This window comes from Petaurus breviceps, unplaced genomic scaffold, assembly GCF_028583685.1.
Source record: "Petaurus breviceps papuanus isolate PSGF00001 unplaced genomic scaffold, PetGlider_PUasm1.0 98, whole genome shotgun sequence".
NCBI classification, from domain to species: Eukaryota; Metazoa; Chordata; class Mammalia; order Diprotodontia; family Petauridae; genus Petaurus; species Petaurus breviceps.
In genome coordinates this window covers 58,430,694-58,445,730 of record NW_027187460.1, presented here as the reverse complement: position 1 = coordinate 58,445,730, position 15,037 = coordinate 58,430,694, and the positions used below count along the sequence as shown (strand labels likewise).

At 39.5% G+C, this 15,037-nt stretch overlaps 1 protein-coding gene across 2 annotated transcripts in view; it reads left to right on the top strand.

The window, feature by feature from the left end:
• BAALC (BAALC binder of MAP3K1 and KLF4) overlaps positions 1-9,895 on the top strand; it is a 115,270-nt gene extending 105,375 nt beyond the window's left edge. For both annotated transcript variants that reach the window (XM_069080912.1, XM_069080911.1), the window contains one exon: positions 9,536-9,895. Coding sequence is in view for 1 of the 2 variants with exons in the window: in XM_069080911.1 (XP_068937012.1) it covers positions 9,536-9,618 (83 nt within the window). In the remaining variant the exon portion in view is untranslated. The remainder of the gene's footprint in view (positions 1-9,535) is intronic.
• Positions 9,896-15,037: the final 5,142 nt, after the last annotated feature.

The following is a 15,037-nucleotide window of genomic DNA, read 5'->3' as shown; positions in this document are numbered from 1 at the left end:
TGTGTGTGTGTGTGTGTGTGTGTGTGTGTGTGTGTGTGTGTGTGTGTTTGTGTATGTGTGATTAATACACACTTGCAAAGTTGCCTAGCCCTGTTTTCAGGAAAAAAAACCTAGATTGAAAGATCAAAGGCACCTAAAATTAGATTTCTTCTAACAGAACAAACATCAATTAATTTTCTTGTTACTGTGCTAGGATACAAAGATAAAACAAATCAAAACAAAACAAACAACAATCCCTGCCCTCAGGGGGCTTACTCCTATTTCTTTGTAACCTCCTCCATACATAGTGTTTTGCATGTAATCAGCTGTTGATACTCAATAAGTGGAACCAGACTAGGAAACCACCTCACATGAACCCCCAGCTCCTGTAAAGCTGGAAATCCATTTTGGAATGTAAATCCCAGGCCATCTCCATCTTACAGGCCTCCAAAATAAAATTATCAGTTGCATATTTAAGACTAAAATTCAGAGTGTTCATTATTCTGTCTTTACACAATTTTTGTGCATGAAGATTTCCAAGTTGTACTAAATCAAGACAGTCTTTTGGTCATCTGCCTCTGGTGCTGGATTTGTTGATGGCTCCCAGAATTCTTTCCATCTTGGCCTTTAGTGGTGTCTATACCCTGCCTAATGATTCAAATAAGGCTGTCTCTTGTTTGAGCTGGTAAGATCAAATATTCCTCATTGACTCTGTGTTAGTGCCTTGAAAATCCATAAAGCAGTGGCAAAGAGATCAGTGGAGCCCAAGAGAAATCTGAGGTTTGTTAAATGTTTGTCTCCCTTTAATGGGACTAGAAAAGTGGGAAAAAATGATGTGGAGTTTGAATTAATAAGTTTTTTAAGGTTTTCCTTTTAGTCATTTGAGTAAGAAGGAAACCCTGTCTGATTAGCATTGGGACTGTGTCATTCACATGAACTTGGATAGCACAGTGGGAAAGGCAGACAGGGTTCCCATAGCAAGCAGGAAACTAATGAGTAGTCTGTGGGTCTGATCTTAGTTCATTGTGATTCTGGCAGATGCTTTGTCAAATTGCTTTAGCCTTTGTGACCTTGACTGAAAGTAGCCTAATACCTTCTTACCTTTCTCACAGCGAGGTTGAGATAATGGGTCAATCCTGAGTATAATTGAAACATGATCTCTAAAGCTCTTAGGACACTCAGGCAGAGAGCAATGCAAACAGGTACCATTCACAAAGTAACTTTTTTTTTTTTTCCTGAAAAAAGTCTCATCTTCAGGCTCACCTTCAATAGGAGCTAAGAACTGTGAATAAAAGACTAACAAAAACTGAATTTAAAGGAATCTCAGAGTTCATGTAGGCCAGTCCATTCCCCTAACAAAATTCCTTTTATGATATCCCCAGTGACTGGTCACCAAGCCTCCACTTGAAGACCTCTGGGAATAGGAAACCCATTTCCATAGGGGGCAGCTGATTTCACTTTTGGACAGCTCTATGGCCCCAACCAGCAAACTTTTCATTGCCCAGTTGGAGAAGTGTGAGGAGACTGTTGGGTGAGTTACCAAGAAGAAACATAACTCCTCAAAGGATCACAAGTCAAGCAGTTTAATACTGATGGGCATGCAAGCATGTGTCTCCCTAGCCCTAGTAGTCCATGGGCAGAAAGGCAGTGGTGCAAGAATGGACAGCCCAGATCTCTGCTCTCATATCTGATTCTTGTTATTGGGCAGATTCACAGGGAAATGAGTAGGAAGGGTACCTTAGGAGCAGTCCATTAGTAGGTGGTCTGGACTCCAAACTCTCTGCCCCTCCCTTATTGACCTTGACAAGAGCATTGTGATTAGGAAAGTGTGCTAACCTTGTATACAGGGATTATGATGGCTTATTAAACTGATTATAATAAATAGAACTTTGCTTCACTTGACTAAATGTAGCTAATTAAATCTATATTGGGTACATAGAAAGTTATTGGTGCATAGGAAAGTCAATCGGTGGTCAAACATGGAGTCACTTCTAGCTGGACGAGTAGTAGGCTAGCCTCACAGGAAGCCTAGAAAGGTTGTGACAAAAGGAAAAGATTAAGTTGTGAAGAATTTTGAATGACAAGTGAAAGTTTGTATTTTGATCCTAGAAGTAACAAGGAGACACTGGATTTTCTTATTTGAAATTTTCTTTTTATTCTGAACTAAAATTGTCTTTCTAATTCTTTGTTCAAGAGGTTTTATTTAAAAAATTTTTTTAATCTCATTTCATTTCTTCTAAGAATTCATGTATTCCTCTATATTCACATAGTCCTTGTGGAAAATCCATCTTTTCCCCTTGTTTTGCTAACAATTGTTATGGAGTTAGGTTTGTTGATATCAGATGATGTTTTCTTTGATTAATTCATATCTTCAGCTTTTCCCCCTGAATTAGGGCTTTGTGTCAGGGTCAGGCTCTGGCCCCAGCTATCCTTTTATGTGATATGACCAAGACTTGGTCTTGCCCTGATCCCCTGGGTTTTTGTACTAACCTTTACCCCTTTGGTTCTTGGGTGTTTAGAGTGCTTCAGAGCCCTCTTTAGCATCTAGTATGTGAATGTTAGTGACCCCAGGGTGAATGCGCCTGGTCTGTTGAGGTCTGAGTGCTGTGGTGCCATGTTGGTTGAACCATCACATGGATTGCTGCCCACTTTTCCACTTCTGTGGCTTCTAGGGAGCTTTCTGATGATTTTGTGGCTTTCTCGGGTGAATATTCCACTCTTGCTACCTCTGGAAACAGATCACTGCAGGATACAAGTGTCCCTAGTGTACAGGCTACAATTGTGCTAGTGGTGGCTTTGCTATTGGGAGTCTCCAGTTGACCTCTTGTGCAGTTCTGGTGTGGAAGATATCAATGAAGTTTCTCATTGATTTATTGATCATTATTTGGTCTGGTGTAAGCTTCAGGGTTGCTGGAAAATGTGTGGTTACTGAGTGATCTACCTCCAGTACAAGAAATTCAGCCATTTGGTCTTACTAAGGAAGGGAGTCACATAATCTGGTTCATAAAGGGTTTAAGAAAATCACCTTGGCAGCTGTGTGGAGAAGAGTGAAGAGACAGACAGAGACAGAGACAGACACAGAGAAACACACATACATATAAAGAGAGAGGTTTAAGGCAATGCAGGAGAACTTCGTATTTTTCTTCCTCTCATGACCAGCCCTGTGTAATACACTCTCAGCTAACTCCCATACCTGTTCAATGAGCTTAAACTAGAGGCTCTGTTACTCTTGAGTGTCCAAAGCAGGCTCTACTTTTTCTAGGGTTTTCTCCACTCTTTATCATAACATGATGCTATAGACTTGATTTACAATTAGAAATATTAATGTAGTCTTTGCTCTTCTGTCTGTGAGGTCAGTTCTAGAAATGCAAATTTCTTTTGCTTCCTAGTCTACTCTCCATCATCAAGCTTCAGGTATGCTTGGTGTCCTGCTTCTTTATTGTCTCATATTTTAAATTCACATATTAAGGTAATCTTAACTAAAACATTGCTTTAATCATTTCATACTCCTGTTCAAAATTTCCCAATGTCTCCTTACTGCCTAGAGGATACCTTCCAAAGTCCTGAACCTGGCATTTGGAGAGCCCAAGGGGTAGCAAAATCCTTCACTTGGGTTTGGTGGAATCTGTGGAGTCTGGGTAAGGCTGATAGCATCAGGATTTCCATTTGTTGAGGAGAAAATTAAAGAGACCAAAGGGGTTATACCTGAAGTGCCAAATCAGAATTTTGAAAGGATATAAGAAATCATATAGTCCAACCCTACTCTCTCATTTTATGAGGAAGAAACTGAGGCTCAGAATAAATGAATTAAAAAATATTTATTAACCCTTTGCTAATGTAGGCACCATGTTAAATACTGGGGATGAAATTTAAAAAATGAGGTTTGTCCATTCTGACAGAAGATAACATATAGGAGAATTGTGTTGAGGGAGGGGTGCTTTAGACTGGGAAGTTACTGGGATGATGAATAGAGTAAAGGAGACTTGATGGTGTGCCCTTTCCAGGAATGGGAGTTTCAATTTGATCTTATCCTAGATCACTCAGTAGTTGAGCTAAAACTAAAAACCAGTTTTCCTGACTTCCAGTTCAGTCTTTTAAGTACACCCTGACTGAGTCCAAGCCTACACTAAGCAGTTAAGAAAGAATTTTCTCTGGAATTTAATAAGCTGGGTAATTGACTTCTGAACCATGAGAGAAACAAACCCATATAGATGTGAGGCTGCCAGGGAGTTATTGTTTCCAGTTTGGCCTCTTCAGTGAAAGGATGGCTGGAGAAACATTTTTAATGAAAAAATTCACCTAAAAATACTAGAAGCTGCAGATTCCTAGGGCAGGAAACCTATAAAAGTCAAAAATCAAAGAGCAGGAAAGGCAAGGGTAGCAGTGAAAGGCCACTAAAAGAAAGATGGTATGCCACTGACCTTCTAGAGGCTCCACTAAACTCATGGAACTTGAGGACAGTTAAAACAACCTCAGGAGAGAGAAAGGTCTGGAGGAGACACCACTGATCTCTGCAATGGGAGCCACAAGACAGAGGAGCAGCCAGTAATTTAAATGAAGTAACACTTTTTCCTTGGCCCTCATTAAAGAAAATAAATCACTAAATTAGAGGGTTCAACTGCTGCTGGGAAACCACACCAGAAAGGAAAATACCTGTATGACTCAAATGCCCTAGGCCCTTGAGGAGGTATGTATTTACCCAGAACCTTTAGCTCTTAAAAGCCCAGAGCACTTTTCTTTACCTCAAGAACTCTGAGAGCATTCCTTAAAGAAGTGATTTGCATACACACTAGGGTCCTGCAGTTTTTCCTTCTGCTACAGCATTGTACTTGAAATTATAATTAGTTGGTTTCTGCTGAAGTAAAACAACTCAATTAGCTTCCCTCCATGTAACCCCCAATCGAAAAATCAACTGATATGGGGACTCTCTCCTTCTTGGTGGAGATCTCACCAACTCTGGCCTGTCCTGGGGCCTTGATTTCCACCACTAAGGAGAGAGTCCCATACCAATGGGCTTTGGGATTGGGGGTTACATCCATCTATAGATTGCTAAGACAGGAAAAGAATACCTTATAGTTCCCTTAAAAGTTTCTCCTACGAGGGAGAGATCTTGGAGTAGCCCACAGAGAGCTGGTCTGTATTTAGGGAGAACCTAGCAATGTTCGGGTCCTACCTTTTACTCTACACATAAGTAGTTTGTGGCCCTGGACAAGCCTCTGAGATGAATCATCTGTATTACTTGAGAGATTTTCCTTCTCAGGAGTTTCCTTTATTAATAAAATTACAGGGTATTGTCTGCAACATTAAATATGATAAAATACAATTGTTGGGATAATGTAAGTATTGCTAGCAGAGTGGATAGAACACCAGACTTGGAGTCAGGGAGGTTCTTCCTGAATTAAAATCTGGCTTTAAATACTTACTAGCTATGTGACCCTGGGCAAGACACTTCACCCTGTTTGCCTCAGTTTCCTAAAGTGGTGAAGCACTCCAGTATCTCATCAAGAAAACCCCAAATTGGGTCACATAGAGCAGGATACTACTGAAATGATTGAATAACAACAATGTAATTGTGGTAGCAGTAAAGACTTGAGAGTCAGGACGGAAGTACCAAGGAGATGATATATGGTCCTTTACCATCAGTGTCCTCCTGCTTTGCCCTCCAGGCCCATAAGGATTTGGGCATATACTATAATGCTGCATTCTAAAAATCACTGCCAAGCCAGATGGCCCTGTAGCTACAACCTTCTATGTACATTGTCTCCACCGTTTAGAATGTGAGTTCCTTGACAACAGGGGTGGTCTGTCTCTTCTTCTTATGTCCTGAATGCTTAGCCCAGAGTTTACCACAAAGTAAGCTCTTAACAAATATTTTTCCATGTAACATATGTTATATCCATATAACAATTCTGTGACATTACTTAATTCAATTCAACAAGTATCTATTAAGCATTTGCACTGTGCCAGGCATTGGAGAGAGCAAAGCAAAAATAAAATAGCCCTTGCTCTCCCATTTCTTCTCCTACCTGAGACCTATTCTAAATCTCCTTTACTGGCTCATCCTCCTTGAATCCACTCCCTGAGCATAGATGTCCTCTAAGGATCTATCCTAGACCTGCTTTTCATTGTTCTCTCTACAGTGACTCCTTTGATAATCTCATCCTCATCCATGGGTTCAATGATCACATGGATGTAGACGGTTCACAAATCTATTTATCTAACCAAAATCTCTCCCCTAAAGTCCTCTCCTTATCTACATGGCATCGAACAAGTCCCTTAACCTCTATGAGCCTCAGTTTCCTCAACTGTAAACTACTAAAGCTTGTACTAGATAAATCTCAAAGGTGCCTTCCAGTCTTAAATCTTTGATTCTCATAGAATCCACTTGGACATAGCTTGCAAGACATCTTCACTTGTATTGTGATCAATTGCTAAGAACCAAAGGAGCTTTCCAGAAGTAGACTGAGACAGTCACTTCTGCCTCACATGATGAAGTGGCCTTCATCCATATCAAGGCTAACTCCTCTCCCTGTTTAAGCAATGCCATTCCATCCTGTCTCCTCCAACAGATGGTCCCCTCTGTCATCCCCTTTCTATCACTTATTTTTAAACTCTCCCTGTGTACTGGCTTATTCCCTTCTGCCTACAAATATGCTCATATCTCCCTTATCTTGAAAAAAAACCTTCACTTGGTTCTTCTATTCTCTTATTATCCCATATCTCTTTTACCCTTTGTAGTTAAACTTCTGGAAAGCAGTATGGGAGAGAAATGGAGGGAAAGGATGCAGCATGGGGTGTCACCACAGTCTCTGGCACCCACGATCTTTGGGTCAGGACATAAGCACGGTTGATAAACTGGGAAATCAGTGTGTTTGAGTACATGTTCACATGTATATATAAATGAAGATATTTCTGGCATTTAATATGTCTCCATATGTAAGACATAAGCAATCCAATTGCTATCACATTTACAACTTGATCTGATATTGATTATATTCCTTAAACAAGTGTTGACAAGTACCCTTGCCTTATGTACAGTTGGCCCTTTGACAACTCACAAAGAATGTTTAAGTCATTGTTAGTCACAAATTTGAGCTATATCTTTAGCTTTGTCTTTTCAAAGGGATAAGAGACACTACTAAGAGAGAGAGTAAAGGAGGGAGAAAAGGAGTGAAGGAGGGAGGGAGACAGAGAGAAAAAGAAAGAAGGAGAAAGAGACAGAGAGAGAGAGACAGAGACAAAAAGAGAGAGACATAGACAGACAGACAGAGACAGATAGAGAGACTATAGAGTAGGTATACAAAAAGCAGAAAGGCTACAGAATTCAGACTTAGTTCCTTGGAACAGAATCCTAAACATGTTGCATGTTGCATGTTTCCGTTTTGGGGAACTTAAACGAGTTCAGGAGAGAATTAGTAGTTCTTCTCAGGAGAAGAGGAACCATCAGGCCACAGAACTGACAGTGGCTGGAGGCAGTCAAAGAGTAACATTAAGTTTCTGACCAAACAGAGGAGCTCTGTGACCAGAGCCAAAGAGAAACAAGGGACAAAGCCATGATGTAAAGAAGAAAAACCAGTCTTTGCCCTCCCTTTCTATTGTGAATTATGTGTACTGTGTCAGTAGTGGAGGAAAGGGGCCATTCTTTATTATTCCTAACCTTTTGGAAGATCCCAAACATGGGCTAGTCCCATTTGTCTGGAAGACTGCCTGGGGGAGATGGGATTTGCTAGAGAAAGGAGAGTTATGCTGATTATTTGTAAGCCTAGGTATGAGTCCTTTTTGTTTCTATCTGAATCTATGAAATAATGCCTGCCCTGTATTCAATGTAACACCATTACCCTGAATGCTAGATGTGAGCTATAATCTGATGTTTATCTATATATGTCTCCCTCATTACCACTCCCTCCTCAATACATTCTTTGAGGTCAGGGACATATTTTTTTTCTTTGCATCTCCAGAGCCTGAACCACAGTGCTTGTTGAAATGAATTGAATACTAGAATTTCAGGACCAGTCTCAGAAAAATGTTTGTATACTGCCCTCATTCCTATCCAAGTAGATGAAAGATGTAGTAGTTGGGACAGTTCCAAAGCAGATTTGCTATTTGCAGAATGTATTTCTAACATTCTTTGGCAGGTTTCATTGTGGTTGTACTATCAACTGATGGAAAATTTAAATCTTTGAGTCTTGGAGTTAGTGGAAGTTACAAGGAGACAAATTTGGGTTAAATGTAAAACTAAATTTCCCAGCAATTAGAATTAATCCATAGCAGAATGGGTTGGCTCACCATGTAGCAGTATCCCCTTCATGAAAACAAGAAAAACTTGGGAAACCATTTTTAAAAGATGTTGTATGGGTGTATGTGGGGGGAGGCAGGAGCTCATTTTTAGGCATGAATTTTACCAAATGGATTCTGGTCTTCCTCTCACCTTGAAGACTCTGGCTTTAAGCAGATGTCTTGTTTGGCAAAGAAAGACAGTGGTTTACAAATGTCAAACAGCATCTTGGCAAGTCCTAGAGTAAGAACATTGTAGCTCAGAAAAAGATTTTATCTTTTTTTAAATGCTCCACCAAAAATTATATATTTAACCTGAGCTTGTTAATGCATTTTTCATAAAATGGGAAAGTATGTCTTTACTGAGCATTTTAGTGAAAGGAACTGAAATGGATCTATTGTGTGTACATATGCAGACAATGCAATTTTAATCTTTTTCCTGTTAATGATACTTCATAACTGTGAAGTTTTTTTCTTGGTTCCTTATTGACCCTGAAATAGCTATTTGAGTGAATAAGAAAAAAAAATAGGAAAAAGATATTTTGACCTTTAAGCAAGCTTGGAGATTAGGAACTAACATTTTAGTAATATAGTCAAGTGAGTTTTACCTTAGAAAACACACACTGCCAATCACTGGAGCGGGTTTTAGATAGGTATAATCTTTGTTCTCCTAGGGAATTTGGCCAGGTGCTTTCAAGAAGGGCAATTAGCTGATTCTGAGCTTTTAAAATTTAACAGCTGAAAACCAGCCAACCAATTCAGTCTAGAAAATTTTGTGTGAATGTTGTCATCAACCAATCTTATTTTATTTTATTTTATTTTGCTTTTTGGAGGGCAATTGGGGTTAAGAGACTTGCCCAAGGTCACATGGCTAAGCCAATCTCATTTTAAAGAAGCTGATTTGTCTCTTCCGTGTACTATTGTTTGCTGGGGTTTTTTCCTATTAATAACTATCCTGGACCAATGAGACTCAGTAGCCTCACTGAGCAGAACGTCTGGCTTCCACTAGGAAAGAAATGCTATTTGGGTAAACCTAACGCTGTTTTCTCCATGGTGTTAACTGACTGACTCTGGGATGAGTCAATGTACTTTTTTCTGAAAAGTTCATGAGGTGAAATTACTTCCAAAAACTGAATCCTAGGTGGAGAACATTACTTGCTGCTTGTGGCTTACTCTGTTTCCCCCACCCTATGAATGCCCTTCAAAATGTAAAAGAAGGAAGGATCTTCAGTTTTTACCCAGTGGAGGTATATAACTTAATGTTGTAAACCTTTTTTAACAGGTGAAAAAAGAACGCAAGCAGATGCCAGCAAGAGAAGTCACCATCAGTGTTACCCAAAGCATCCAACAAATGGACAGATATAGAAGAATTATGAAGAACTGAGTGAATTAGCCGTGCTTTCAGATCAAAGGGAGGATGGACACTAATGTCATTTGTCAGTACTTTGCTGATCTCTCAAGGGAACTTAAAGACACATGGATGCTCCTAATTAAACAGGCTAAATTGCTGAGTGCCTTGGGCTACTTGGCATCTCTTACCTGGCAGTAAACAGCTGCCATCAATGTTTGGACATTCATTGAACTTTTGTGTATCTAATGTGGTGGCAGAGTACTCCTACATGACAATAAACTGCTAATGGGCCATTTGGTTTTTTTCCCCTCTCTCCAGGTTCTGTCAAGCATTCTTCCCCAGGTCTCAGCTTCTGAAATTGCAGGGGTCTGCGGCAGCCACAGGCCACTTTTTGAAAAGGAAAATGGCAGGGGAAGGGTGTTACAGTGGGGGGAGTTATTACCCAAGGGCAGCCATTGAATATTTCTGGGCCATCACACCAGTGGTATTTTTATACCTGTGTCCCAATACTTTCAACATTTCATTTGGCTCCAGAGATGACCTTCCTTCAACTCTCCAAAGAGAGAAGCCAAGAAGTAGGAAACCATCAGTTTTGTTTTTGCTCCCTCGTTTCAGCATTGGAGTAAAGATTCAGATCCCTTCCAGTGCTATAATGATATACCCTTCCCCAACAGGAAAGCAGCCAGCCCTTGGTGAGGGGAGGGAAAACATTTCCAATGTCATGACTCCAACACCAAACAAGGCCTAGAAGATTGTTGGCTTTCCACCATTTCCCTACAGGAGGCACTACATCAGACACCAAGGGGTAATTACAGAGTACTAGGCCCACCTAGCCAGTCTGGGGAGCCATTGTGGGTCACTTGGAACAACAGATTTCGTCTTTCCTGTTCATTTAGTCTGTATTCTTCCATAGGGTCAGAAGAGTAGAAAGAACACTGGGTTTGGAGCCAGAGGATCTGCTTCAAATTCCACCTCTAACACATCTTACATATGTGACCTTGGGCAAGTAATCTCTGAGCCTTAAATTTCTCATCTACAATTGAGAGAGTTGGATGAAATGGCATATATGGTCCCTCCCAGCTCTAAATCTATGAACATGTCATCTAGAGCTGGAAAAGACCTTATTGGTCAATCGATATGATTGACCAACCCACTCACTTTATAGGTGAGAAAACAGAATTTTAGAGATGCAAGTGACTTGCTCATAATCACACAAGTTAAAAAGGGGAGGGCTTGGATTGGAACCCAGGTCCCCTAACTCTCCACACCCAGCATTCTGTCTCCTGAGAACAAGGGTTCTCAGGACAATTATATGACATCACTAAAAATGACTAATCAAAGGTTACTCATTACTCACATGAAGTAAGAAACCAAGGAACATTTTAGTGGCACAAGCTAATTCCCCTCCCCCCTGCCTTCTAGGTAGATAACTTAAAGCAGATCCCAGGGATTATGTCATCTTGGGACTTGGGAGGTCATCATATTAAGAAGCTATTAGAATAATGTGCATTTACTCTTCTTAGAAAGTTTATACAGTTAAAAAACACCCTTTTGGTAGACAACTATTTTTTAGCAGTCCTCTAAAATGATGGAGAAATGTATATATTTAGCTGAAAGCATTTTTTTCCCCACCAATAACATTACATGCTTCTCTAAGCTGTATAACACACCTGGGATCTTCCTAAGGGAGAATAAGGGTTCTTTCATCAGCTGCTGTCTAAATAAACTCAATTTTTAGCTGAACTAGGCAATCTGGTGGTGTGTGTTTATGTAACCTAACCCAGAGAACAAACACATGCAGGTGAAAATGCTGTTAGCCAATTTGCCTGTCAATTCATTGCCCTAGTAGGACTCCACTGAAGCCAGGTGCAGACTGAAGCTACAAACTCCTTTTGCAGTTAAGTGTTGAGAAGACTGATTCAGATTCTAGGTACATAGATCCCAAAACTTAATAAGTGGCCCACTTTTGAGGTGAGTTAGTGCAGTCCAATCCCCACTCACCTTACAGATGAGGAAGCAGAGGCCCAAAAAGGGGAAACAGCTTGCTGAAGGTCACCAAGTTAGCCATTTGAGCCAGAATTTGAACCTAGTGCCTTTGATTCCAAGGTTCCTCCTACCATCCTACACCACACTGACCCGTGGCACAAAATTAACTGATCCTAGTACTTGGAACTGAATTTCCTATATTAATTAGATCTGTGCCTTAAAATCCAGACCCAGATCTTGCCTTCATCAACTATACAAACCTTTAGAAAACCTCAGTTTAATGAATGTTATTAAGTGCCTACTGTGTTTAGACTTTTGTGATAGGCAGGGTGAAATGCCAAGCTTAGATTGGATGATGTCTCTTCCCTCCCAAAGTCTGGTATAGGAGACATTACACACACACACACACGCATACATGCACACATATGTATGTGTATATATGTACACATACATATATGCACACATACACATGGATAGATAAAACATATGATAAATACATAGAAGAGGTCAAAAGTACCACATGAAGCCCCGATGGGGTAAGTTGAAGGTCTCATTACCGTTTGAGAGTAGAAAGTCTTCAGGAAAAGCTTCCTGAAGGATATTGTACTTGCATTTAGTTCCCCAAAATCCTTCTTCCATACTCTCCTCCTTTACTTAGTCCCTTCTAAAGACATGGCTCTTTTCCCTGCTGTGGACAATCCCTATAATTGTGCTTTGCCGGTTTCTTCCAGGAAATTTCTTCCAGTTCGTTCCAATCAGTCCCTCTCACTCTCTCCTTATGTAGTAGTTCCTTCCCTGCTGCCTATAAAAATGTCCAAGTCTACTTTTATACTTAAAAAAATTTGGAAGCTCAATTACAAGTCTCAACCATATATCTCTTTCACAGACAAATTCCTAGAGAAAAGTAAGTGATTCTCTTGACTTCATTTTTCACTTCTTTACCTCCCAGCCACTTTTCAACCCCTTGCCATCTGGCTTCCAACCCCAATACTTGAAAAAACTGTTCTCTCTAAGGTTGTTAATGATCTCTTAGCTATTAAATCTGACAACTTTTTGTAATAAACTTTATTGACCTCTCTGCAGCTTTTGACACTGGAAAACATCACTGCCTCTAAGAAACTTTCTACCAACTGTGAAACTGTTTTCCTGGATCCCCTACCAATATGAATGCTTTTCAGTCTCCTTTGCTTTTTTTTTATCCTTGAGGTCAGCATCTATTGTTCATTTTATTTTTGAATCCCTAACACAGTACTTCACACATATATTAGGTGTATAATAATTATAGGATTGGACTAATTATAATATATCACCTGCCCCAATGGATACAATGCCCCAATACCCAACTGAATATTACCCAATGCTCTGCCCTAGACCCTTTTCACTCTCTAAAACTTCTTTCTTGGTAATCACATTAGCAACCATGCATTCAATGACCATCTCTTCACAAATTACTCTAAAATTTACATATATAGACTTCTTCTTCCCTGAACTCTAGTCTGACATTATGAACTTCCTGTTGGACAGCTCCAATTTGAAATCCTGTGGGCTTCTCAAACTCAATGCATTCAAAAGGGAATTCATTTTTTACCCCAGCACTAGGCACAGTTTGGAGTCTCCTTAGTCTATTATGCAGCTCTGGGATGCAGATCCAGGGTGCAAAGGAATGATTGTGGTCACAGAGGAGCAGAGGTCTTTTGTCAGTATGGATCATAGTTCCAAGGTAGAGAGGAACAGTTATTGTTGTGAGGGTACAGGTACCCTGACTGGGTAAGCACTAAAGTGCAGACCAGGAGGACAATGATTAGACTTCTCCCCAGATCACAGAACACTGGAGACTGAAAATTTATAGGTTTCCATACATAGCTGTGAAAGCTGCAGAAGGATATGTAAGAGACAAGCATAGACCAGTCATCCCCTGTCAGAGATTAATGGAGCCCCACTCTAACAAAATCCAAAGTCAATAAATAGACTGGAAAAATGAACAAACAACAACAACAACAAAGAATCTGATCATAAAAACCTGCTATGGTGACAGGAAAACTCAACAACAAACTCAGAAGAAGATCGTGATCTGAAAATATCTACAAGCAAAGCTTTAAAGAAAAATACATATTGGATCATGCCCAACAAGAAGTCCTAGAAGAGCTAAAGAAAGAAATAAAAAAGAGTGGGAAATGATTTTTAAAATAAAATAAGAGCTCTAGAGAAAAATTGGGAAAAAGAAATGAGAGTAATGCAAGAAAATTATGAGAAGAGTATAAAAGGGGCACAAAAATACTGAAGAAAAGAACTCCTTAAAAATCAAAACTGGCCAAATCACTAAAAAGTTGCAAAAATTACTAAAGAAAACTCTTTAAAATTAGAATTGGCCAATTGGTAAAAGAGGTACAAAATGTTACTGCAGAAAATAACTCCTTAAAAATTAGAATTGGTCATCTGGAAGCTAATGACTCCATGAAACATAAAAAAAAAATCAGTCAAAAGACTGAAAAAAATAGAAGAAAATGTGAAATATAGCAAAGGAAAAACAACTGACCTGGAAAATAGATTGAGGAGAGATCATTTAAGAATTATTGGACTACCTGAACGCCACGATTAAAAAAAAGCCTCATGATCATATTTCAAAAAATTATAAAGGAAAACTGTCCAAGTATCTTAGAACCAGAGAGCAAAGTAGAAATTGAAAGAACCCACTGATCATCTCCTGAAAGAGATGCCAAAATGAAAACTCCCAGGAATATTATGGCTAAATTCCAGAGCTCTGAGGTAAAGGAGAAATTACTGAATTAGCCATAAAAATCATTCAAGTCCTAAAGAGCCATATTCAGAATCACACAAGATTTAGTAATTACCACTAGAAAGGAGAAGAAGGCTTAGAATATGATATTTTAGAAGGCAAAGGAGAGGTGGCTAGGTGGTGCAGTGAATAGAGCATGCTCCCTAGAGTCAGGAGGACCTAAGCTCAAATCTGGTCTCAGATACTTAACACTTACTAGCCATGTGACCTTGGGCAAGTCTCTTAACCCCAATAACCCTGCCCTCACAGTCCAAAAAGAAAAAAAAGAGAAGGCAAAGGAGCTACAATTATAACCAAGAGTAACCTATCCAGCAAAAATGAGTCAAGTCCAAGTGGAGTCAGGGAGGAAGGGATGGGCATTCATTTAAATAGAGGCTTCCAAGCATTCCTCTTGAAAAGATCAGAACTGAATAGAAAATTTGACATTCAAACACAAGACTCATAAGAAGTAGAAAAATGTAAATATGAGTGAGAAATCATAAGGAATATTTAATAAGATTAAGCTGTTTATATTACCAAATGAGAAGATGATATATGTTAACCATTAAGAACTTTATCATCATTGTGATAGTTAGAAGGAATCTACTTAGAAAGCATAGGAATGAGTCAATTATTTTGGGATAATCTCAAAAGAAAAATGGAAGGGTGAA